The 24,474-nt window shown below is 46.7% G+C and overlaps 2 protein-coding genes across 8 annotated transcripts in view; one reads left to right on the top strand and one right to left on the bottom strand.

The window, feature by feature from the left end:
* Positions 1-10: 10 nt before the first annotated feature.
* znf277 (zinc finger protein 277) lies at positions 11-5,463 on the bottom strand. The gene is made up of 12 exons (XM_076732011.1): positions 5,416-5,463; positions 3,667-3,880; positions 3,367-3,455; positions 3,028-3,110; positions 2,659-2,750; positions 2,181-2,291; positions 1,852-1,984; positions 1,627-1,694; positions 1,445-1,541; positions 1,024-1,066; positions 682-856; positions 11-369 (listed from the first exon to the last, which is right to left on the bottom strand). The coding sequence occupies exons 1-12, from the start codon at positions 5,453-5,455 to the stop codon at positions 180-182; spliced, it is 1,335 nt and encodes a 444-aa protein (XP_076588126.1). The 5' UTR covers positions 5,456-5,463; the 3' UTR covers positions 11-179.
* A 6,601-nt stretch (positions 5,464-12,064) lies between these two features.
* Positions 12,065-24,474, top strand: part of immp2l (inner mitochondrial membrane peptidase subunit 2) — a 104,524-nt gene continuing 92,114 nt past the window's right edge. For 2 of the 7 annotated variants that reach the window (XR_013077273.1, XM_076733071.1), the window contains exons 1-2: positions 12,065-12,110; positions 22,002-22,139. Coding sequence is in view for 5 of the 7 variants with exons in the window: in XM_076733071.1 (XP_076589186.1) it covers positions 22,005-22,139 (135 nt within the window). In the remaining 2 variants the exon portion in view is untranslated. Of the gene's footprint in view, positions 12,153-13,131; positions 13,274-21,565; positions 21,586-22,001; positions 22,140-24,474 lie in introns of those variants that run through there. The other 5 variants (XR_013077274.1, XM_076733073.1, XM_076733074.1 and 2 more) reach the window with 5 other exon arrangements.

Genomic DNA, 24,474 nt, shown 5'->3' with positions numbered 1-24,474 from the left:
AAAGGGAACATTCAAGAAAAGGTCTGTATGTATCTTTATTTCTGAGTGTGACTGAGGCTCAGCTGCACCTGGACAGACGTCTCATGGCTTTAACAGTCCCCCATTTGTTTTGCAGAGGACGGTTTAAGTGCTGCAGGAGTCTTCAGAGACGTCTGAACCGTCCAAACGCCCCGCTCGTCTTAGCTGCTGCAGCCTCTGCTCTTCAGCAGCTGGTTGAGGACGCTGCTCTGCTTCAGCGCTCTGAGCTCGGACATGTCCTCCGCGATAACCGGGACGTCCTCGATGTGACTCATCTCGCCGCTTTCACCTTCGTCGCTGTCCGACAGCGTGCACAGGAGGGCGTCGTTCTCGTACGTGGGGAAGTAATACCTGAGGAGGGTAAACATGACAGAAATGATGACGAGCAGGACGATGCGTGATGAAGGACAGTTATTAAAACGAGTTCACGTCTTCATGTCCGACACGCTGAGGACGTCTGCAGACAGCAGAGAACATCTGAGTCAAACCAATAATTCACATTCCTGGACTTTATTACTCCTGTTTCTACTGCACCATAATCAACTACAGCTCCCATAATGCTTAGGGGGATGCAAGCAGGAAGTGTATGGAGCCACAGATCACATGATCACTCAGTTTCTGTTTGTTCTGTTACCATGGAAACCATCAAAGAAACTGACTCACTGCGGTTGGTTCCAGGTGGACGCGTCCGGCAGTGTCATCACATGACCTTCAGCCACCAGGTGACGCAGGACGTCGTCTCTGCACTCAAATGTCTCCTGGCAGCCGTAGCAGCGACTCTGGTGGATCTGCCGCCGGATGAAGTTCACCAGTTTCACCTGCTGGTAGAACCTGAGATCTGGGGGGGGGGGGGGGTTGAAGAGTTTAAAGATGTCTCATCTCAGCAGATTTTCTAACTGCAGCGATGTGATGAACTTTTCTAAGCTACATCTTCCTCAGTAAGCTGCTTCCTTTAGTGACGACGATGATGATGATGTTAATCTGCTACTGTCTGGTTTCACTTACTGAGTTCTGTCCTCAGCTGATGGAGATCAAAGCCATGTGTTTCCTGAAAAAAAAAACAGCAGAAAAGCTCAAATGACACATCAGGAAAGCCTTCATCGGTGGGGGTGGACGCCAGACGGCAGACGCCGGACGCCGGACGCCGGACACCAGACACCGGGTCCGTCGGGCTCGGCTCCACGCTGTCGGTCTGACCTGACCCTGCAGGTCCATGGATTCCAGCTAAACCTGGTTCAGACGTCAGAGATCAGCTGAAAATGAATCCTGAGGAGTTCAGCCCTCGTGATCAATAATAAGCCGTAGACTCTGACTGAGGATCAGCGACCGTTCACAAACATCAGGTTCACGTTTTCACGGTTGTTCTAACAGCTGATCTCAGATCTGTGCAGGAGAGCTGAACCCAGCTGACCGTCTGTGGACGTACCTTCATGTGTGAGTAGATCTGGTCCATTGTCTCTGACTGGTGGTCACAGAACAAACACACGGCAGAGACCGGATGAGCCCGCCAGTCCGACCAATCACTGCGCACGATACAGAGAGCGAGGTCAGAACTGGGTCAGTGGGTCTGATGACCTCTGACCTCTGCGTCCTGCTGCAGGTACTTACTCATCTTCATCGTCTACCAGCTCACGGTCATCCTCGCTCTGCACTTCCTCCCAGGTCTTCCCCAGTTCCTGAGGACAGAGAGACACAGTGAGCAGAGAAACCTCCTGAAACGATTCGTCTCGCAGATTCACAGGACACGATTGATCGCAAGGACACAGAGACACGAGCGTCACTGCAGTCTTCTGGTGTCTCTGTGTCCTTTCAGACTTGGTGTCCATGTCTTACCAGGTAGTTGATGACGTAGAAGCGGTCGTATTGGCGGTTGCTGGCGTTGATGCGGCGGTGAGCTTTCTTCCTCATGTGATCCTTCAGCGTGGTTTTGTCTCTGAAGGTCTTCTCGCAGTACAAACACTGGAGACTGACGAGAGGACGTGAAGTCCTGTTATCTGTCTGCATTTTCAACCTTCACCACGGCTCTTTAAAGATCACTAATCACTGTGTTCACCTGCTCAGTTAATGGACATAACCTGTCAGAGCTGTTCTCTCATTGGACGGTTAGCTGGAGCTTTGTCCACCTGGTTGCTGTAAAAGACGGAGACAGACTGTGGTCTTACTTGTCTAGTTTGCCCTGCAGAGTGTCCAGAAACTGTTTGCAGTAGACGATGTTGTCGGGCAGTCCGATGCTGAAGGAATGTTCTCTGGCCATGTGGTTCAGCAGAGACGACCTGCAGACACAACGAAGAGGAGCTGAAATAAACCAATCAGCTACAGATCTGAACGACTGACGTCTCCAGTCTGAGCCAAGAGACCCAGAGGACACACGGCCGGTTTGGTCTTTTTATAATACACACAGATTAGAACTAAAAGCTTTCACGTTTACCTGAGACGACGTGTTTATTCATTTCTCAGTGGGAAACATCACACGTGTCCTCACTAACTTATTAAGTGGTTCGTTTTTACTGAAAATGTGAAATATGAGCTCGTCCGCAGCATCAACAGCGTTCGGCTCTGACACGTTTTTCACTTCTTGATGGACTTTCAAACTTCCAGGAAGTTTCCCACCAGCAGAGGGAAGGCGTTCGGCTCCTGTACCTGTTTCCTGTGAACTCTTCACTGCAGAACATGCACAGATGGTGGAAGCTGCTGTCGTCTCGCTCCAACTGCTGCTGCTCCAGCACCTCCTCCTGTGGAGGACCAACACTGTCACAGAGACACCACAGAAGAAGAACAACCGCCACCTACTGCTGTGGCCGGGACACAGCTGGACAGACGGACAGTCTGTGATTTTAAGGGAGGGCCAATCGTATCGATAAAAGACCTCAAAGACAGAAAGGATGAAGGAAAGGATGAAGGAAAGGATTAAGGAAAGGACCTGTCAGCGTCTAAACTGTCAGCTGACTGATCTGTGCTCGTTTCATGGCTCAGTGAAGACAGAGCTTCTTGGTGTCAGCTGCTGCTCACCAGACGCTTCTGCTGGAGTCTCTCTCGGAGGATTCTGTCCTCTGGAAGGACGTCGCACAGCAGGAAGTAGTCCTCCTGTTTCTCTGCGAGAGCAAGAGGATGAGATTTAACTTTCCAAATATGTTTTTTTCAACTAGTCCTGAATATTCAACACACACCGACACATATAGAATAGAATCATAGTAATAACAACATAATAACATAATAGAATCATCCAATGTTTCCATGAAGCAGCTCTGACAGAGAGTTAAGAGATTTCTGGTCTCGTCTGCAGCGTGGACGTAAACGTTTCTGTCTGTCTGTCTGTCTGTCTGTCTGTCGGCCTGTCAGTGAACTCACCCACTGGGCCGCTGGAGTTTGTCTTGATCACACTGCAGAAATCTGTGAGCGGCTGCTCCAAGAATCTGCCCCTCCAGTACAACATGTACCTGATGGACGACAGGAAACGCATCATCATCATCACAGGAGCAGACTCTTTAACAGTGATGTGTGTGTGTGCGTGTGTGTGTGCGTGTGTGTTATATATCTATCACAGTACAGTACACACAGAAAACGTTCATCAAACTGAGTTTAATCAGGGAAAGTCACACTGATGCACCGACGCCTGTCGTTCATGTCTCATCAGCTCGTGCTTCTTACTTTGGGAGGTCTGCGATGAGCCTGACGTCTCCGATGACCAGCTTGTGGTCCAGCAGCAGGTGTTTGAGGAGGACGTCTTTCTGCCGCAGAGGGACGGACTCGGGACAGAACAGACACACCAGCAGCTCTGCGCTGGGACCCTGCAGACTGGGAGCATTGGTGCTGGAGGCTGGCTGCTCTGGAAAGCACAGCGGCTCCAGTATGCTGTCCTGTCCTGAGAGAGGGACACGGCTCAGCTGGAGCAACATTTCTGCTGCAGAGGGTTTCACTGTGGTGACGCTTCTGTCTCTCACTGTGGCCACTGTTAACACTGGGTAATAGACCTGACTCTGGTTTATCTTCAGGTAATAGACCTGACTCTGGTTTATCTTCAGGTAATAGACCTGACTCTGGTTTATCTTCGGGTAATAGACCTGACTCTGGTTTATCTTCGGGTAATAGACCTGACTCTGGTTTATCTTCGGGTAATAGACCTGACTCTGGTTTATCTTCAGGTAATAGACCTGACTGGTTTATCTTCAGGTAATAGACCTGACTGGTTTATCTTCAGGTAATAGACCTGACTCTGGTTTATCTTCAGGTAATAGACCTGACTCTGGTTTATCTTCGGGTAATAGACCTGACTCTGGTTTATCTTCAGGTAATAGACCTGACTGGTTTATCTTCGGGTAATAGACCTGACTCTGGTTTATCTTCAGGTAATAGACCTGACTCTGGTTTATCTTCAGGTAATAGACCTGACTCTGGTTTATCTTCGGGTAATAGACCTGACTGGTTTATCTTCGGGTAATAGACCTGACTCTGGTTTATCTTCGGGTAATAGACCTGACTCTGGTTTATCTTCAGGTAATAGACCTGACTCTGGTTTATCTTCAGGTAATAGACCGGACTGGTTTATCTTCAGGTAATAGACCTGACTCTGGTTTATCTTCGGGTAATAGACCTGACTCTGGTTTATCTTCGGGTAATAGACCTGACTCTGGTTTATCTTCAGGTAATAGACCGGACTGGTTTATCTTCAGGTAATAGACCGGACTGGTTTATCTTCAGGTAATAGACCTGACTCTGGTTTATCTTCAGGTAATAGACCTGACTCTGGTTTATTTTCGAGGTAAACCTGATGATGTTTGCACCTGTTATTCGGAGCTCTTTGTTCTACAAGGTTCGTCGCGCTGTGTGTCGACCCTCAGTCCTGCTCACCGAACCTCCTGCCAGACTTAGCTGTTCTTCGCTGCTGATTTCTTCTCATTTGGTTTGAATACTTTTGTGTTTCAGACAAAGTTCTTCTGCTTATGTTTAGACAACAACGGCCATCTGAAAACTTCGGCTTCTTCTGTTTATTCCACAACAATATCTACACCCAGAAATGATGACATTCGAAATGAATACAGTGACGATAAAAGCTTGACTCTGACATAAGGAGGTTTGGCGGACAGTTTCTTATTTTATCGCGTCACTGAAACCAGTTTCAGTTGATTTCACTTCTTCATTAAAACTTTACTTTAGTTAAACTGGACAACCAGCAAGCAACTTCACTAACGTCGCTGTTAAACAGTTACTACAGAATGCAGGCAGCAGGTTAGCCTGTTAGCATAGCCGGCTAGCTGCTAGCTGTTAGCTTCATTACAAAGTGAATTTCTCAGCCGGTTCCAGCCGGCTTGCTGTTTGACAGACTGAGTTTCATGATCAGGTGAACGAGCATCAAACCGCTGCATTTAACCCACTAACACGTTTTAAAAGTCAACATACCGTCTTTGCTCCCAGTGCAGGCGGCCATCTTCACTACCATGTGATCAAAACAGGAGCTAATGGACCAATCAGAAGTTGGAAAATGTTGGCATGCTGCCTTCACGGTCTCCAGGTAAACGCATCGACATGATGCATTTGAAAGATTAAAAGCTATTTACGGGTTCAATATTTCTGAAAAACTTGTACCATCTTCTCATCTCCGAGCAGTAACAGGAAAGGAATCAAATGAAAATGTTGGGGACAACTTAATTAATAATTTAATAATAAATAAACATTATTTAAGAACATCCACCATATAAAGACAATATCAACTAAAATAAAGTGTTAAAATCTCAAAATGTGCAGATTGTTCACACTTTTCAAATCCAGAAGTGATTAAAGGATTCTGTTTCTGTCCAAACTGTGAACTTCGTCTCAATGAGCCTCTTCTGTGTTCCTGAGGACGACCAGGAGGTGGCACAAACAGCCCAGTCCTCATCCCTCTGCAGCCTGTCTGACTCCACGTCTCATTGATTTCACTGAAGGATTTCACTAAAATGTCAGAAAATATGATTTGTTTCTCCACAACAAACACAATCATTGAAGTCCCAAAATTCTGATAATACTACAAGTAACTCTTTTCTGTTTTATGGTGTTTTATATTGTTGGTTTACAGCATCGTATGCACACATATAGTGCACAGGATCAGTGTTGTTGGTGACAGGAGCCAAAATCAAGCATTAAAATATTAATTGAAAAGTAAATAAGTAGATTTGCTGTATTCATGTACATCTTAGGGTACCTGTACTTGAATACTTGTAGTCCACTACATTTCTAAGATGGACAGTTACTCCTCCTTTTTCCTCGTCTTTGTTTTGTTTCACTCGTTCACACCTGGAGGCTGCTCAGTGCAGCCACAGGCTTCAGGCTGAGACGCTTTTTACTTCCCGCTGGTCTGAGGATCGAACCGACGACCGTCTGATGTTCAGGCCATCGTTAAAATAAATATGCGCCCCCCCCCCCCATAAGAGAGGACGTTCACACAATGGTTTGTGGTTTGTCTGTGCTTATTAAAATGAAATGAAAACCTTTAAATCCACTGACTGAGATTATTTCTTCCGACCAGTTCAACCCCCCCCCGAAGGTGGTGCTCTCTCGACCTCCCTGCGGCTGCTCATTCAGCCCGCTCAGGTGAGTTCAGGTGCTGCATTATTCACACAGAGCTCAGCGGCTCTAATTAAACCCTGGAGAGAGGCGGGAAGGCGGCTGCAGATGTGGATTTCTCATTCAGACCGTGGCAGATGAGCAGCATCAGGTTTGAGCTCCAAACAGGTGGAGAGATGGTGTTCATTCACAGTGCAGAGCGTCGCTCCAGCAGCATCCATCCTATACACCTGAGCAGAGCTGAGCGCTAAATAGAGTCATGACGTCCGGACCTGAAACTGACTCTGTACGAGTCTCTGCTGGTTTTCTACGTAATCTCCAAACAGCAAACCAGATGAGCCAAGCCTGAAGATTATGACCAATGGAAACCTGAGTTTTCAATTCTGGTGTCCAGATCTTTCCCATCGTGCCGGAATCTCCTCCAACATGACAAAATTGAGCCCCAAAAACAGACAAATTGAAATACTCCACCACAAACATCAAAACTCTCCTGACTTGTTACTCCAAAACAACAGGATCCTACATTGCCATGATGCCACTTAATTTCAGTCCTCTAACATCATCAGGCTCACGATGGACAGAAAAGCATCAAGGGATCATTTTTTTATTCCACACGTTCTTCTTCCTGGTCAGCACCTGGCGCCTGCATTACCCACAATGCAATGCAGACAGTCAGGAGACTGGTGTGTGTTATGCTAATAGTAGCTAGCGTAGCCTGTAGGCTGCAGCAGAGCTGTGCAGCAGCTGCAGAGGTCTGCTAAGATCACACCGGCAGATTTGTTTCAGGTTCAAACTCGTAGTATCAATCCACGCTGACTCGTGTGACATCACTTGAGAGGCTGACTTGTGTGACATCACTTGAGAGGCTGACTCCTGTGACATCACTTGAGGTGCTGACTTGTGTGACATCACTTAAAGTGCTGACTCGTGTGACATCACTTGAGGTGCTGACTCTTGTGACATCAATTGAGGTGCTGACTCATGTGACATCACTTCAGAGGCTGACTTGTGACATCACTTGAGGTGCTAACTCGTGTGACATCACTTGAGAGGCTGACTCGTGTGACATCACTTGAGGTGCTGACTCATGTGACATCACTTCAGAGGCTGACTCGTGACATTACTTGATGTGCTGATTTGTGTGACATCACTTGAAGTGCTGACTCGTGTGACATCACTTGACGTGCTGACTTGTGTGACATCACTTGAGAGGCTGACTCGTGACATCACTTGAGAGGCTGACTCGTGACATCACTTGAGAAGCTTGAGACAAAGAAACGGCGACCCTCTGGACGTCCTCTGCAGCGACTGTCTGTTCCATCGGCCCCGCAGTTCAGCAGTGATGTCCTCAGAGGCTTCGCTGGGACAGTTCTGTATCTGAAGGTTTATTGTAAACATTGTGTCCTGGTAACAAACCAACGCGTGATGTCCAGGATGTATCCCTGGAAACACACAGGGCTAACGTTAGCCCTCAGAGACTGTTAGCTTGTGATCATATTAGCTTCATTTCTCTGCTCAGCACAGACTGGATTTCATCTCCATCTCTACAAAGGCATCACTTCACGGTCACATGGGGCCTGTTCAGTCTGTTTGATGTGTGTTTATGACCCAGTTTGGTGTGTTTCCTCTGTGTTCCTGTTCTTCTTTCAGATGTCTGACTGTACTTCACGCAGAGGAGGCACTCGCTCAGTTCTCCCATGAAGCTTTCAGACCATCAGATCGAGTGACAGCTCGCCGACCAGGAAGCCGCAGACAGATTGCCTCACCTCCAGCTTTTCAACACACACACTCAAACCGCCTCCTCCGCCCGGCTGCTGCTCTCTAATCAGAACCAACCTGGATGCCGCCGGTGACAAATTGTTGCATAGCAACTGTCTGCTCAGCCCCTGTAGCGCCCCTCCTGTTCAGAGCCGGGGAACCTCAAAGATGTCATGATGTGGGCAGTGCCGCCCATATGGGTCAGTGTCAGCCAATCACGAGGGCTCTTATTCTTCTGCTCTGTCTGCTGTACTCTGACAACTGAAGCAGTACTACATTAAAGCACTACACTACAGTACATTGTGGCCGAGTGTAACAAAGTACATTTACTCAAGCAGTGTACTTGCATACAAATTTGAGGTTTTTTACTCTACTACATTCATCTGATAGCTTTAGCTACTTTACAAATTGAGATACTTATACACAAACATATAAGGAGTTCATAAAATATCAAATTTTGTCATCAGTTAAACTCCAGCAGTTTATAGAAGTACAGCTGAACCAATCAGTCGAGTCATCAATTAGTCAATTAATTAATGATCATGTATTGTGATAATGGTTTATTTGTACTTGATGGTGTTTGGTTAGAGCACTCATGTACCATCTCCACAAATAATTTCCATTTTATTCCCAATTGGTTCTCTTTCCGTTTCTTTGGATATTTCTCCTCTGTTGCATTTTCCTAATGTTCCACAGTCCTGATTTATGTGTGAATTGTTTTGTATGTTCACTTTGAAAAGTGCCAGAAGAAGAAAGTGTATTAGTATTGCACAAAGTACAATCAGCACTTCACCAAAATGTGCCGTGTAATGTTTCCTGATCACTCAGATTATATAACCTCTCGTTTGTGCCTCAACAAACGTTGTGGGTCGGTAGAAACAGTGGCGAGAGGCCGCTGGTCTGATAATGGTTTCTACATCCCGCTTTTAATTAAGCCCTGAAGGAGAAGCCGGTCTCCTTATCATTAAAGAGCTACGTCTCCTTTAAAACTGGGATTGGTACGAGTTTAACTTTCCTTCATCACTTGTTCCACCACTGCTTCTTCTTCTACTCTTACTGTATTTGATCTTGACCAAGTGTCTGTCAGCATCCATTGAGCTGTTTTTCTCCTCCAGACACTTTGGCTCATTCTTCTGAACATAAAACAGAATCCTTCCAGTATCCATCCATCCATCATCCATCCATCTCTCATCCATCATCCATCCATCTCTCATCCACCATCCACCCGTCTCTCATCCATCCATCATCCATCCATCTCTCATCCACCATCCATCCATCTCTCATCCATCCATCATCCATCCATCTCTCATCCATCATCCATCCATCTCTCATCCACCATCCATCCATCTCTCATCCACCATCCATCCATCTCTCATCCATCCATCATCCATCCATCTCTCATCCACCATCCATCCATCTCTCATCCATCCATCATCCATCCATCTCTCATCCACCATCCATCATCTCTCATCCATCCATCATCCATCCATCTCTCATCCATCATCCATCCATCTCTCATCCACATCCATCCACCTCTCATCCATCCATCATCCATCTCTCATCCATCCATCCATCATCCATCCATCTCTCATCCACCATCCATCCATCATCCATCCATCCATCCCTCTCTCATCCATCCATCATCCATCCTCTCTCATCCATCATCCATCTCTCACCCATCCACCCAGCATCCATCCATCTCTCATCCATCATCCATCCATCCATCCATCATCCATCATCCATCTCTCATCCATCCATCCATCATCCATCCATCTCTCATCCATCCATCCAGCATCCATCCATCCATCCATCCAGTATCCATCCATCTCTCATTCATCATCCATCCATCTCTCATCCATCCATCTCTCATCCACCATCCATCCATCTCTCATCCATCATCCATCCATCTCTCATCCACATCCATCCATCTCTCATCCATCCATCATCCATCTCTCATCCATCCATCCATCATCCATCCATCTCTCATCCACCATCCATCCATCCATCATCCATCCCTCTCTCATCCATCCATCATCCATCCTCTCTCATCCATCATCCATCTCTCACCCATCCACCCAGCATCCATCTATCTCTCATCCATCATCCATCCATCCATCCATCATCCATCATCCATCTCTCATCCATCCATCCATCATCCATCCATCTCTCATCCATCCATCTCTCATCCATCCATCCAGCATCCATCCATCCAGTATCCATCCATCTCTCATTCATCATCCATCCATCTCTCATCCATCCATCCAGCATCCATCCATCCATCCATCATCCATCCATCTCTCATCCATCATCCATCCATCTCTCATCCACCATCCATCCATCCATCTCTCATCCATCATCCATCCATCCATCCATCCATCCATCCAGCATCCATCCATCCATCCATCATCCATCCATCTCTCATCCATCATCCATCCATCTCTCAGCCACCATCCATCCATCCATCTCTCATCCATCCATCCATCCATCCATCCATCTCTCATCCATCCATCATCCATCCTCTCTCATCCATCATCCATCTCTCACCCATCCACCCAGCATCCATCCATCTCTCATCCATCATCCATCCATCTCTCATCCATCATCCATCCATCCATCCATCCATCCATCCATCCATCTCTCATCCATCATCCATCTCTCATCCATCCATCCATCCATCATCCATCCATTTCTCATCCATCCATCCATCCATCCAGTATCCATCCATCTCTCATCCATCATCCATCCATCCATCATCCATCTCTCATCCATCCATCCATCATCCATCCATTTCTCATCCATCCATCCGTCATTCATCCATCCATCCATCCATCCATCTCTCATCCATCATCCATCCATCCATCATCCATCCATCTCTCATCCATCCATCCATCCATCCATCTCTCATCCATCATCCATCATCCATCCATCCATCCCTCTCTCATCCATCCATCATCCATCCTCTCTCATCCATCATCCATCTCTCATCCATCCATCCATCATCCATCCATTTCTCATCCATCCATCCGTCATCCATCCATCCATCATCCATCCATCTCTCATTCATCATCCATCCATCTCTCATTCATCATCCATCCATCCGTCATCCATCATCTCTCATCCATCATCCATCCATCCATCATCCATCCATCCATCCATCATCCATCCATCTCTCATCCATTATCCATCCATCTCTCATCCATCATTCATCCATCTCTCATCCATCCATCTCTCATCCATCATCCATCCATCCATCCACCCACCACCCATCCATCTCTCATCCATCCATCATCCATCTCTCATCCATCATCCATCCATCCATCCATAACCACCCTGTAGTTAAAATCTTTAGACTTTAGAGTTTAGACTGCTTCTTTATTGATCCCAATCTGGGAAACTGTTTTGTTGCAGTAGAAATGAACAAAAAGCATACAGACGACTACAGAATATATACAAGAATTTAAAAAGTAAACAAAAAAGTGACAACAAATATATACAGAAAAAGCAGCAGTAAATACAAGATAAAACTAAATGTAAATGCAAATATACTGTAAATATAAATAAATGTTGTGCAATATTGCAGTATATTCAGATATTCTGATGTTTTTCATTTGTCGTTGACTATTTAACATATGCAGTGTTGATCAAAAGTTGTAGGAGTTTTTTATTTTGTGTTATTATTATTATTATTATTATTAAAATGACTTACATTAAATTCACAACATTAGGCGGGTTTTAGGACCCGGCGGCCACCGCTGACGTAGGACCACAACAGGAAGACGGACCTCACGCAGCTGGTAGGTGTGTTAGCCTCTTTAGCTTCAGCCTGAGTTTCACAGGTAAAGTTGTGATGTTGGACGATAGTAAACAGACTTCTGCTTCATTCCTGCACGTTTCACTGAGCCGCTGTCTCTGGCATCTTGTTTCATTCCCGTGTTTGTTTGAAAAGTGAAAGCCGGTTAACATTAGCGGCTATCTGTTAGCACACGGGGGGTAAAGTGCAGCAGCAGCGTGACTGATTACACCTGTGCTGAGCGAGCGTAAAGGTGGAAAACGGAGTTTGTTTGAGAATAAATGTTGTTAAGGTGGAAGTGAAGAGATGTTTCTGTGACTGCTTCAGATGTTCAGAGTCTGTTCAGTCTGTGTGAAGAAAGTTTGTCACTGCTGCTGTGAATCTACAGCAAACAGGCAGATGTGGAGAACTACTGAGCACGACTACCTGAACGGGTAGACCACTGTGCAGGTAGACCACTGTGCAGGTTGGATAGCTGCACAGGTATACTCACAGGTTGGGAACTTGCAGTTCTGAGGTTCGCGAATATTTCTTTTCAGGCCATTTTCTCCTGGTACTCAGCTGGGAGGAAAGGTAGTAACTTTACCTTTTCACTTCTGTGTACCAGACAGCCCTGGTTACTGATTTCTTTGCATTTGAGCTGAAACAATTAGTCTGTTGATCGATTGACCGATCGACAGAAAACTAATTGATTAATTGTGTGATGATAAACAGCTGCTGTTGCTTAGTGCAGCGCTGTGAGGTGACTGTTGGTGGAAACAGACTCTGATTAATGATGTCAATATTTATGAAATAAAGATGTTATTTCTGCGTGTTTAGTGTTTAACTGTGTCGTCTCTCAGATGTCCATGAGTTGTTATCAGCTCCACCGAGGAGACATATCCCCCCTAAACTTCTTTAATAGATTAATTTAAATAACGTGAGACCCAAAAAGGTCAAAGGAGCTAAGAGGACAGGAGTTACAGCTAACAGATGCTACAGCTAACAGGAGCCACAGCTAACAGATGCTACAGCTAACAAGAGTTACAGCTAACAGGAGCCACAGCTAACAGACACTACAGCTAACAGAAGCCACAGCTAACAGAAGCTACAGCTAACAGAAGCCACAGCTAACAGAAGCCACAGCTAACAGGAGCTACAGCTAACAGAAGCCACAGCTAACAGGAGGTAACACATCAGTCCAGCTCCAAACCGTCTCTGTACACTCAGCTGCTTCTAACACACAGGCTCATTTAAATGAACCAGGTGGACAGAATATTAGGAACGCCGCAGTATAACATTAAACAGCTAACAGTTTGGGTGGTTGTGTAGAAGCATCGATTCGATGATGGGATGTTTTCCTTCTGTGCTGCATCACACTCAAAATGTAAATTAAAAGCTAAAAACTAATAATGGAATCAAACCTTTCAGTCACCAAACATGCTAAACCAATGAGCTGTTGCTACCCAAGATAAGATAAAGTCTTATCTTAATGTTAGCTGCTGTATTCAAAGAGCTGTCAACTTGGAGGGAAACTGGAGAGCTGATGTGAATGATTTAGACTGAAGTTATTGATGAACAGCATCCAGTTATTGATGAAATGTTTGAAGTTATTGGTCAGACAGAAGTTGAATGCTCTGTCTCTCAGACGTCTTTGATGACTGTGAATTGAACACTCGTGTTGTAAGACTCACGATTTGATAGTAAGTAGATTTCTGTTGGTACAGTGGAACACGTCCCAGCACAGAGCGTAGAGCTGCTCAGAGACATGATGCACTGTCAGAGACCACAGATGTCCTCCCTCAGGAACATCACATTATGTCCTTGTTGTGGACTCATGAAGCTGAATGACAGAAAGCCACAAGGACATGGAGCAGCTCTGTGTTTGAATGTGTCCGTCTCATGGTGGAGACACTCCTCAGTGTTTGGATGTGTCCGTCTCGTGTGTCTCGTGGTGGAGACACTCCTCAGTGTTTGGATGTGTCCGTCTCGTGTGTCTCGTGGTGGAGACACTCCTCAGTGTTTGGATGTGTCCGTCTCGTGTGTCTCGTGGTAGAGACACTCCTCAGTGTTTGGATGTGTCTGTCTCATGGTGGAGCGTCTGGAACAAAGAGCTCAGATTGAACCTCTTGTCAACAGTGTCCACTTCAGAGTCATTTGTTGCTTCCTGTAGTTTGTGATTTTGCCGTCATGTGAGTTGATTTTCTGTCCACTCTTGGCTCCGTCACGACCCTCTGAAGCAGCCATGTTTGTGACAGGCAGTGGCAGCCTGAGCTAATGACTGCAGCGCTGTGGCTCAAACTGCCCATTAGGCCTCCGAGGTGAGCAGAGGCAGGGATTTTCGTAATGCTCTCCCTGCTGTCGTGGTCTAAAAAGCCACGTCTGATGTTCTGCATGAGAGACAAATCCCATTTGTGTCCCCAGCGGTGGGTCTGGATCCCCAAGCTTACAGTCAACATTGACAGCCGTCCAATAATCACCTTAGTTGTGGCTGAGCGAGCACGGCGAGGCTTGGTGGTCTGGAGATGAATAAATATTCAGTGATAATGTTAAAGAGATTATCCGGCCAATGACTTATTTCATATAAGCACCTCATGCAAAGTCAGAGCAAATTCGCCCACATGACGTTTTGTTGCTCCATCAGAGGCGATGCTTGGCGTACGTCTGTCTGTTAGCATGATGCTCATCAAACCCTCACCAGGTCTTCAGAGACCTTTGCACATCCACAGCGGTGACAAGTGATGGAGAGGAAGTTCCAAATGACGGCACAGTCGGCACAAAGAGCTCCACGCTGACATGTTGTTTGACGTGATTGTGACGTGACCACGTGGCTGCTGTAGTCACCGGAGCTCCTCATCCAACATGTTTACATTCTCCTGGATCTGGTCTCTTTATGTATGTGAAGGACATTTTCCAGGTTGGAAGTGGACAGACTTTAGTTGGTACGTCAAATGTCCAAAGGAAGCTCAGTGTCGTGTTTAAATCCTCTTTCTTCTGGAAGTCGGTTCCATTGTGTGTCGGCGTCTGAAGGCTTTGGATAAATTCACCGTCTCAGTTTTGGCCTCTTGTCCTGAAGCATGTTGGGTTTCTGACTTTGTCATCATTTTAACACAATTTCTAATTTCAAGTAAAGCATTATTTGACAGTAATGTCTTGAGTTGGCAGAAATGTTGCTGATTCGATTGACGGGGTGGGGCATAATGCAACCATGGAAAATACAATTATAATTAAAAAAGTCATTAGGGGACGCTTTCATCAAAGTGACATACATATGAATTCACACACCGATGGCACAGCTTGGGGGGGGGGGGGGGGGGAGTCCACACTTCGGCAGTCCACACTTCAGCAGGTGCCGCGTTGAAGTCATATTGGAATTTCTGTGATTGCCATGTGAACATCCAAATAATAACTGTGTCATGTGAGTTTTGTTGAAGCTAAATTGAGTGGATGTAGTGTGGTGTAGTATTATTAGCATTTTAGAAGAGAAGAAAACTTGGCGTGTTTTCTCCATCTGGTTTATCAGAACAGCTTGTCTGTCTCACTGATGCTTGTTATGGCCCCGGTCTAGGGGAGGACCAGGCATAACATGGTGTGTGACCCCCCGTCTTCCCACTCCCAAGAAAGATCAGCGGCACAGAATAAGTCCAAAGTGAAGGTAGCTTTAAATGTCTGGTGCTGAGTTATGCCCAAAAAAACAAACAAAACCTCACTGTTGAGCCCTGAACTTCCCTAATCAAATAAAAATAAAACAAATAAATGACACCAACGGCACCATTAGGTCACCACAAATTTACTATTCACAATGCTAGAGACTGTTGAATTTCACCACACCAGCAGCTCACACAGGCAGGACTGCTGGTTCGTTGTCTTTGGACTGGGAAAGGAGAGAAGGGCCGACTGCTGCCAGCTGGAGTTTAAGTAGCTTCTGCTGATTGGCCGTCCAATCCCAGGACTCCACCTGCAACACACATTCACTGAAGGGGAGGGGAGAGAGAACCAAGATGAACACACACACACACACACACACACACACACACACCACAAACCACATGACTCAGGGTCCTAACACGCCGCATCACGCTCTGCGTTACAGCTGAATTTCAGCTGGTTTTTCATGAGCGAAGGCTTTGATTTTTTGATTTTTGCCTTCACGTGTGTTTCACATGTGGAACACGTTTTTCATGGGATGCAGTCATGTTCATGTATGTTTCATGTGTGGAACCGCTCATTACCATCATTTCCTTGTAACTGCTCTTATGACATGTGCTACAGACCTCTTGGCCAGGTCACCCTTGTGAAAGAGATCCTGATCTCAATGGGTTTTTTATCTGGTTAAATAAAGGTTAAATAAAAATAAAAATAAAAATAAAATTCATTCAGCTGATATTAGCGTGTATATATACCTTTTTTCCAAAAAGCCCAGTGAGCCCTTATCTTATCTTATCTTATCTTATCTTATCAGCGTCGACCTCCTCAGAAGACGCTGCTGTTCTCTGTGAATCTCTGCGTGTGTTTGAAACTGCCCTCATTAAAACTCTTCACCAGCAGCTGCCCGTCACGCTGGTTTGACGAAGACAGCGTCAGGCTCGTGTCCTCTTCCTCTGCGCCACAGCTCTCACTTCCTTCAGCCTCCATCACACTTCTTTCTAGGTCAGGTTTTATACTGCTCTCTGTCTGCAAAGCCCAGAAGTGCTGCCCAGGCAGAAGTGGAGCCGGTTTGGGGGAGATCTCAGAGCGGCCGGCTGTAATCAGCCTCCCCGCTGCCTGCTGCATCCTGCCTGTGGATTTATCGGTCTGGAAAAGCTTTGGAACGGCAGCATTAGTCACCGGCTGAGATGGAGACCCAGAAATTCAATTCAGCAATCGGAGCAAAAGCACAGCACAAAGTCTCCGCTTGATACCGGCTGATATGCTGACCTGAGGTCTGCTCCGGGGCCCTCTGTTCACTGAAGCTGATATTTATACCCTCTGTATTTGGCTAATCTGAATAAATTGGAAAGGGTTAGTGGAAATGGGTTTGTTGAACTCTCGACCGATGTCTGAGGAGCTGCTTTTAGACATAAAGAGGCCTCCCCATCCTGCTCTTGAACTTCAGTCAGTCTTTTATGGAGCTGATATAAAAGCAGGAGCTCTTATTTCTGCGCCTGTCGCAGTCTAATAAGTCTAATAACTCCAGTCAGTGTTTGTTTATGATAACCGTCTGCTCTGCTGCCTCGACTTGTTACGGAGCTGCTTCTGCATATTAGGCGCCGACATGAATAACAATGGCGGGAGAGAGATGCTGCGTGAAGTCGTTTGTCTCGATGTCGACGGTGTCACTGTCTTTCCTGCGGACTTGATAAAGTCTGCTCCCCCAGCGGAGCTCACGCTCTCTGCTGGAGAACGGCCGTCGTCGCGTCATAAGCGAAGCCCCAGAGGGGCAGCAGCAGGCAAGATTCTGAGGGTGAGATAACCTTAGGCAAAAATGTCACGGTCTCATGATTACAACTCCAAAATGTGTTGTTTTGAAAAAAGAAAAAAAGAGAAACCATTTCCATTGAACAACAACACAAAATTCGTTGTTGTGTTGTTGTGGCTCAAGATCAGAACATCAATAAATAAACGCAGGCAGGAGCTTAAAACTGAATCTCAACATTTTTTGGAGACTTGTTTCTCAAATGTTTGCTGAATCGTGGGCTGACCTTCAGCTTTTTACATGGATGCCCTGTTGCTGCCAGAGCTACTGCTGTCCTAAAAAGAAAAATGAAGACAGGCATGTGAATTTAACCTGAATTTGTAAATGACACAGGTTATAGAGCTAAACTTAATTGTAGCATTAAAGTAAAACATATCATTAAGCCTGTGCTTCTCTTCTTCGCGTCATGTTAGAGAGGAAGCTAACTGGTGTTATCCGTCTTAGCATGCCAGTCACCGTACCTGCCTCAGTAACAAGCTCATTTCACTAATGCCAGGCGCTAAGGGTAGCTCGTTCATTTCAAGGCAGCATTAACTTTACCTTGAATTTAGCATATAGCGATGGGTGGTGCTCCCATAGCTGCAGATCATATTTGATGTATTGCCTCCTCTGGCTGCCACTGTCCGCAGGCATGTTTTGCACGTCGGCGACCTTCTTCCTCCAAGCCGTGGCCGTCTGTCTTTTTACCGTAGCTGAAGTACTCCCATACAGCTGACTTGGTCCTTTTAGATGTGGGGAAAAGTTCGGGGGCGTTGACCTCCTACAGCCATCATACCGCCTAGTCAGCAGCTGATCCAGAACCTGTAGACCCAGAATGCCTGTTGGTCAGAACCAGACAGAGACGTTTCCACAGAGGCTGTCATGGCCTCGTCTTAATAAGTTTTGTTCTTTCTCCAGACTCACGTTTCAGCTTCTGTTTTGCTTTGCTTTGGTTTCCCACTCATTCAAATGGGTCTGGTGTCTGGTCATTGATGCTCATTGGTTGTATTCATGGTTGGAAAAACAGGCCAGCCAATGAGAGCTCTGCATCTTTGTTAGATATCCAACGATGGACCGATGGAAAAGTGAGCAGAGAGATGGGAAACAAACGTCCCTGTCAGACATGAACCGGGTCCACTGCGGCCTGGAGCCGGACCCCCTCCAAACACCCGTGGACCCACGGGACCGGACCTGCTGCACAAACGCAGCACTGAGTGCATCTGCAGACACCGACATAAGAGGAGCCTGCCGTGGGCATCAGTGCTAGCATTAGCAGGCTAGGCTAAGTAGCTCCCACATGTTGGTGGGTCCCCCTGAATGTGGGCTCTTACGGAGGACGGCCTGTTGAATGACTGATGGTTAACGACGAGTGCTTCAGTGTGTGAGCTTGTTGAGGAAGAGCAAACAGCCTGAATCATCATCATCATCACAGCAGCTAACGTCTCGTCTCCTCACGGCCTCTAAGTCACTTAACTGTTGCTATTGGAAATGCCACTCAGAGGCTGGAGGCCTGGCAGCCGTTTCCACAAGTGCTGGGTGTCCAAAAACAGCTTGACCCTGGTTAGAAAGCTGCAGTATTAGAGTCGGGTTTCAGCGTTTGTGGAACGATAATGTAAGGACCGACACATCCACCGCTTGTGGGTCTGTCTGTGAGCCACCATGCAGCTGGATCAGACGGTGGACTCGTGACAGCAGCTCAGTCCACCTCTTGGTTTTTTGTGGAGACGTTCACAGTGCAGCTGCGATAGTCACCATCACATCTGTCAGAGTCAAGTTAGTGGCCTTACAATTGATCAAGCACTCTTATTGGCTGATTCATGAACCACTTACCGCTTTGCCACTCAAAAGTTTGTGTTATTTACAGCACATGCAGAATGGACTTTATAGTGTAGATCAGTTAAAATAATGAAAACGATCCATAAACTGCTGTGGTTCCCAGACGCTGACAGTGTGGAGATACAAGTTTTCACCTGCCAGCAGTCACTTTGTGATGCCACTGCTTTAGTGATAAGACGGATCTTTAATGGAAACCTGAGAAAGAAAGTGTAGTTTTTGGATGTCTCATTAGAAGCCTGTATTTTAACGTGGACGTTGAGCTAACAAGGTGAGACAGAGTCTTCGTTTCACCGTGACTTTGATGTGGGACCTGCTGTGTCAGCCACATCGTTCAACTGCAGGAAACAAGGTCGTCTGAGCGCGAGCGCCGCGGGGCTCCGAGGTGTCGGCACGAAACGACTCGGCCGGAAACCTGGAAGCTCCCCGTCGAGCTCCCTCAGATGATACACTTGTTCTCTGTGCGGTGTGAAAGCGTAATGGCAATATGTTCATGTCAGGATGGATTGTTATGCTGGGAGAGATTCTCTGCTCCGGCGCCGGAGTTTCCTCCCTCCAGCACGAGGAGGCTAACCGACGTCTCACAAAGCCCAGAGGAGGAAGATCGCTGTGTTTAATAGGACGTAACGTACACTGAGGCCGGGAACACACACACACACTGTGTGTGTGTGTGTGTGTGTGTGTGTGTGTGTGTGTGTGTGTGTGTGTCAATGCAAATCCCAGAACAGCAAAACATCAATCAAACAGGAAGTGATCAGCTGATCTGATCCTCTCTGACACAAACTGACCTGAGAACAGCTCAAAGTCAATATGTTTCATGTTCCTCCTCATCAGCTTCATTGATTTCTGTAAATATCTCTTGTGAATCTGAAGCAGCAACACGTTTCACAGACTGACAGACTCCAAAAACACCTGTTTGAACATTCCACAGGTAAACAGGCTGATTGGTCACAGGTGAGAGGATCATGATTGGGTATGAAAGGGGCATCCTGGAAAGGCTCAGTCGATCACAGAGGATGGAGCGACTTTGTGAACACATGAAGGATGAAGGAGATGAACACATGGACTCAGAGACACTGTTGCTGGATGCTGTGATCGTGGATGTTGTTTACTCACTGATCCTTGATCTGAATCAAAGGGTGCTTCTGTCTTTCTTTGTGAAGTTTAAGAAATCAGGTTCACCCTTCACTGACTGAAGTTTTAAATTCACATCTTTTTTTATTGGCATTTCCATATCTTGTAGTACTCCATCTTGTTGGCTGGCAGTCATGTTGTGGAGAGACTCACATCGTAGTGAAGCTAAACACGGATTAGCTTCTACTTTTCTGTAACAGTTCACGGCTGCAGTGACTGACGCTTGTCCGGCTGCAGATGTGGAGTCGTTAAGGGAGTACATTGTGGGTTTGATGATGTTTCATTTGAAGTCTTGTGATGTGGAGGTCGTAGCTGTAGAAGATCTCTGGAGTGAGTACAGTGGACATCCACACGAGGCTGTTAGCTGTTTGCTGGAGGCAGTGGTGCATGGCCGCCGCTGCTGCCGGCCGCTCGGTCATTTCACGCCTGTCTGGGCTTCCTGGAGCGTGCTGTGAAAAGCAAAGTGGATGAAAAAGTACAGGCTCAGTGTGTCCAAACCTGCAGTGAAACTGATGGAAGGAAGACTTCCTGTATGTGGTGATTAAACTCCAACATTACACGAGTTAGACTGATACATGTAGTAATACTGTCCTTCTATCGGAAATGGATGTTATCCAGTGACGCCGTGTGATGGGTTCCATTGGTTTGAATCACTGTCTCAGTCATGAAGCCCACAAAGGTCAGCTGATGATCCGCAGAGAACGCTGTACAGCTGATGATTTGTTAAAATGATCTCACCACACGCTGCCTGTTCTTAACAGTGACCTGCAGACTCTGAAGGACCACAGTCTCCATCTGCTAAGTAGACTGAGGTTCTTCAGAGTCTGCAGGACACTGTTACGAACATTACGACTCTGTGGCACAGACGTCCTTCATTTTTAAATGACCTTTTCTGAGGGAAGGTGTGATAGCAGGAAGAGGCAGAGTTAAGTGAAGATTTCTTTCAAGATGTGGTCAAGCTGTCATGACATCCAGACACAATGTGAGTCAGACCACCGACGGATCTTTTCACAGTTTGATCACAGTCCTTTGTGCAGGACTGACGGCGACATTAACGTGCTGTTTCCTCATCCAGACAAAGGTCACGTGCTGATGCCAGGTGTGAACGGACAGGCTGTGAGTCAGCTGGCACTGTGATGGATGTATTGGCTTTATTCATCCAGCATGTTTGTCTGCAGTTCACATGTAATTTGATGTTTGATGATGCTTTCTAACACAGCTCCACTGCAGATTCAGCGTGGAGGACAAAAAGCCTTTTTGCTTCATGTATATTTTTTGTTGTTATGCTGTGACGCGGTTTGTCCTTCAGTTGTTTCACTGGTTTCATGTTACATGCTCCTCACTTAGCACATGCTCATGCTGTGACTGTTTGCTCTGTGATTTTTTTCACTCCCGACAGAGATCAATAAAGTTAAATCAAACGTAATCTAATCTAACCTGAGTGCAGTTGGGTTTCCTGTCTGTCGTCACGGTTCTGATGATATTGTTTCCTGTTTTTTGTTGTTTCCTGTCCAGGTGATGGCTCAGCAGGCGACGGCAGGAAGGCGCTACTTGCGGGCATTTGTTAGCGGCTTCTTTGTTGCCGTTCCCGTCACTGTCACCGTACTTGATCGATTTGCCTACGTGGCCCGAGTGGAGGGAGCGTCGATGCAGGTGAGACATCACAACACATCCACCAATCAGTGAGAGAGAAATCCTTCACAGACGTCCCTGAGGTCAACAGGAGTACAGCCTGAAACCTCTAACTTAACAGACTACTGATAGCAAAGAGGTCAGAGGTCACAGCACCCTGACAGTGTGCTCAGTTGACACTTGCATAATGCTGCCCCAGTGCGTGACCTTCAGATAGTGTGACGACGCTCCGGAAGCAGAACAGGTGTCTTGTGGTTCATCCATCTGTTACTACGCCCACTGCCGGCTTACCGGCGGACCAACAGCAGCCCCTCGTTCACAGGCTTTATCCAGAACAGCCAGGCGGAATAATGATTCAATGCTGATGAGCAGAAAATCTGAAAGCTTCAGTTTGGCCGTTTGACTGACGCCTAGCTCGTCTATCTGTGCAGCTCTGCTGTTGGGAAAATAAATGCACTGTGAACCAACTCTACATGTATTTGTCCTCTGATTACCAGAGGAGAGCTTGTAGTCAGGCTGCTGGTCAGAGGAAAAAAAACTGCTCCACAGCATGTAATTGAATTAAAAACTGTGTTTTCATACATCATTGAATAAAAAAATAAAAAATATGCCGTATAAATTATGCTGCATGTGTTGCTAGGCAACATCTGGCTAAACAGAAAGGGGTCTTGAACACTTTGCACCTCCAGTGAAGAAGATAGTGCTGCATTCAGCTGCCTGCTGTAGGCTGCTGATCGCCGTTCAATGAGAACCTACCGATGTTTTTTTATTGGTTACATGATAACTCTAGCTCTAAGCTCTTTAGCCTACACAGGCTGATGCTAGCACAGTCATTTAGGACAACAAGCAAGCACCTGCGTCATAGGTGTCTGGTTATTCTGTCTGGTAACTAAAGGTTTACACACACCTTCCAACCAATCAGAATTGAGATTTGACAGTAGCCATGGTTTGAACTCGTACCTAAAATTCACATTTTTCAAAGTCTGTCTTTAACATTAGTACCTTGTGTGATGAAAGTGGTTTGGCTAACAGTACTCCCTTCATGCTGTACTTCCATTGGGAGGGTTTCAGAGGGTGTTTCCAGGTCTTGGGCAGTTCTACTACATATGTTTTAAAAGTTGTGTGAAGTCTGACAAATGTCCTCAGGTGATGTCACTTGATTCAGCATTGGTTGAAGACATCCAGTTGAAACAAACCTGTTGAGCAGATCTCTGCAGCTGCTGCTCCGCTCTCCTGCAGGCAACAGGCTACAGGCTACATTAGCTGCGATTAGCATAGCACACGACCTGTCAGCAGTGGAGTTTGGTTATGAAGGTAATGAAGGTGGGGTTGCCGTCGTCTTGTGTTTTCACAGTAGTGGCCATCGGACTCAGAATGGCTTGTATTGGTCGTTTTGGGAGGCAGTGCTCTACTTTGTCATTTTGTCACTTGACCAACAACAGAGGACTTGAAGGCAGCGTTGACAGGGAATGAACTGAATCTATTTTTTAATAGATTTGACACTGCAGGCCTGGCTCATCCCCCCCCGACTCCTCTGCTGCCTGTCCTGGATGACCACTATCAACCACTCCCCACTCCCCCCTCCTCCTCCTCTTCCTTCTTACACCCCCCCCTCCTCTTCACACCTCCTCCGGCTGCCAGACTGACTACTCTCCAACCTGAGGACTACACCCCCACCTGTCACCTCCACAGTGTGCTTCACTGCTGAGCAGGTGAGAAGACAGCTGATGAGACTCCAAGTCTCCAGGCCCTGATGGTGTCAGCCCCAGGGTGCTCAAAGCCTGTGCCTGTGGAGTTCTTCACCATGTCTTCAACATGAACCTAAGTCTCCAGAGGGTCCCCATGCTGTGGAAGACGTCCTGCCTTGTTCCTGTGCCAGAGACACCACGGCCTGGGACCTCCATGGACTACAGACCTGTGGCACTGACCTCCCACATCATGAAGACCCTGGAGAGACTCGTCCTGGAGCAGCCCATGGTCAAGCCACTCTTGGACCCCCTCCAGTTCGCCTATAAGCCCCGACTTGGAGTTGAGGACACCATCATCTACCTGCTCAACCGTGTCTACGCCCACCTGGACAAGCTGGCGAGCACTGTGAGGGTTATGTTTTTTGACTTCTCCAGTGCATTTAACACCATTCGTCCACCTCAACTGGGTGACAAGCTGACCGCAATGCAGGTGGACGCCCACCTAGTGTCCTGGATTGTGTTAATTAAGATGGCGTTAACAAAGATGGCGGCGCGTGCAGACGCGGCGCGTGCAGACGCAGCGGCTCGTGGCTCCCGTGTTTACGTTTTTGTTTGTTTGTTTTTTATTATTTCTACGTTCACCACTCTGCTGGAAGCTCTCACGCAGT

The sequence above is a fragment of the Chaetodon auriga genome, chromosome 6 (assembly GCF_051107435.1).
Source record: "Chaetodon auriga isolate fChaAug3 chromosome 6, fChaAug3.hap1, whole genome shotgun sequence".
Lineage (NCBI taxonomy): Eukaryota > Metazoa > Chordata > Actinopteri > Chaetodontiformes > Chaetodontidae > Chaetodon > Chaetodon auriga.
This window is presented reverse-complemented; position numbering and strand designations above follow the sequence as displayed.

Excerpts from the sequence above, each read along its gene's own strand:
- znf277 (XM_076732011.1), bottom strand. The coding sequence starts at position 5,455 with ATGGTAGTGAAGATGGCCGCCTGCACTGGGAGCAAAGACG. Across the intron at positions 1,985-2,180 it reads CTGCAGGGCAAACTAGACAA|TCTCCAGTGTTTGTACTGCG; the intron begins GTAAGACCACAG and ends TCCTCTCGTCAG. Across the intron at positions 1,695-1,851 it reads TCTACGTCATCAACTACCTG|GAACTGGGGAAGACCTGGGA; the intron begins GTAAGACATGGA and ends CTCTGTCCTCAG.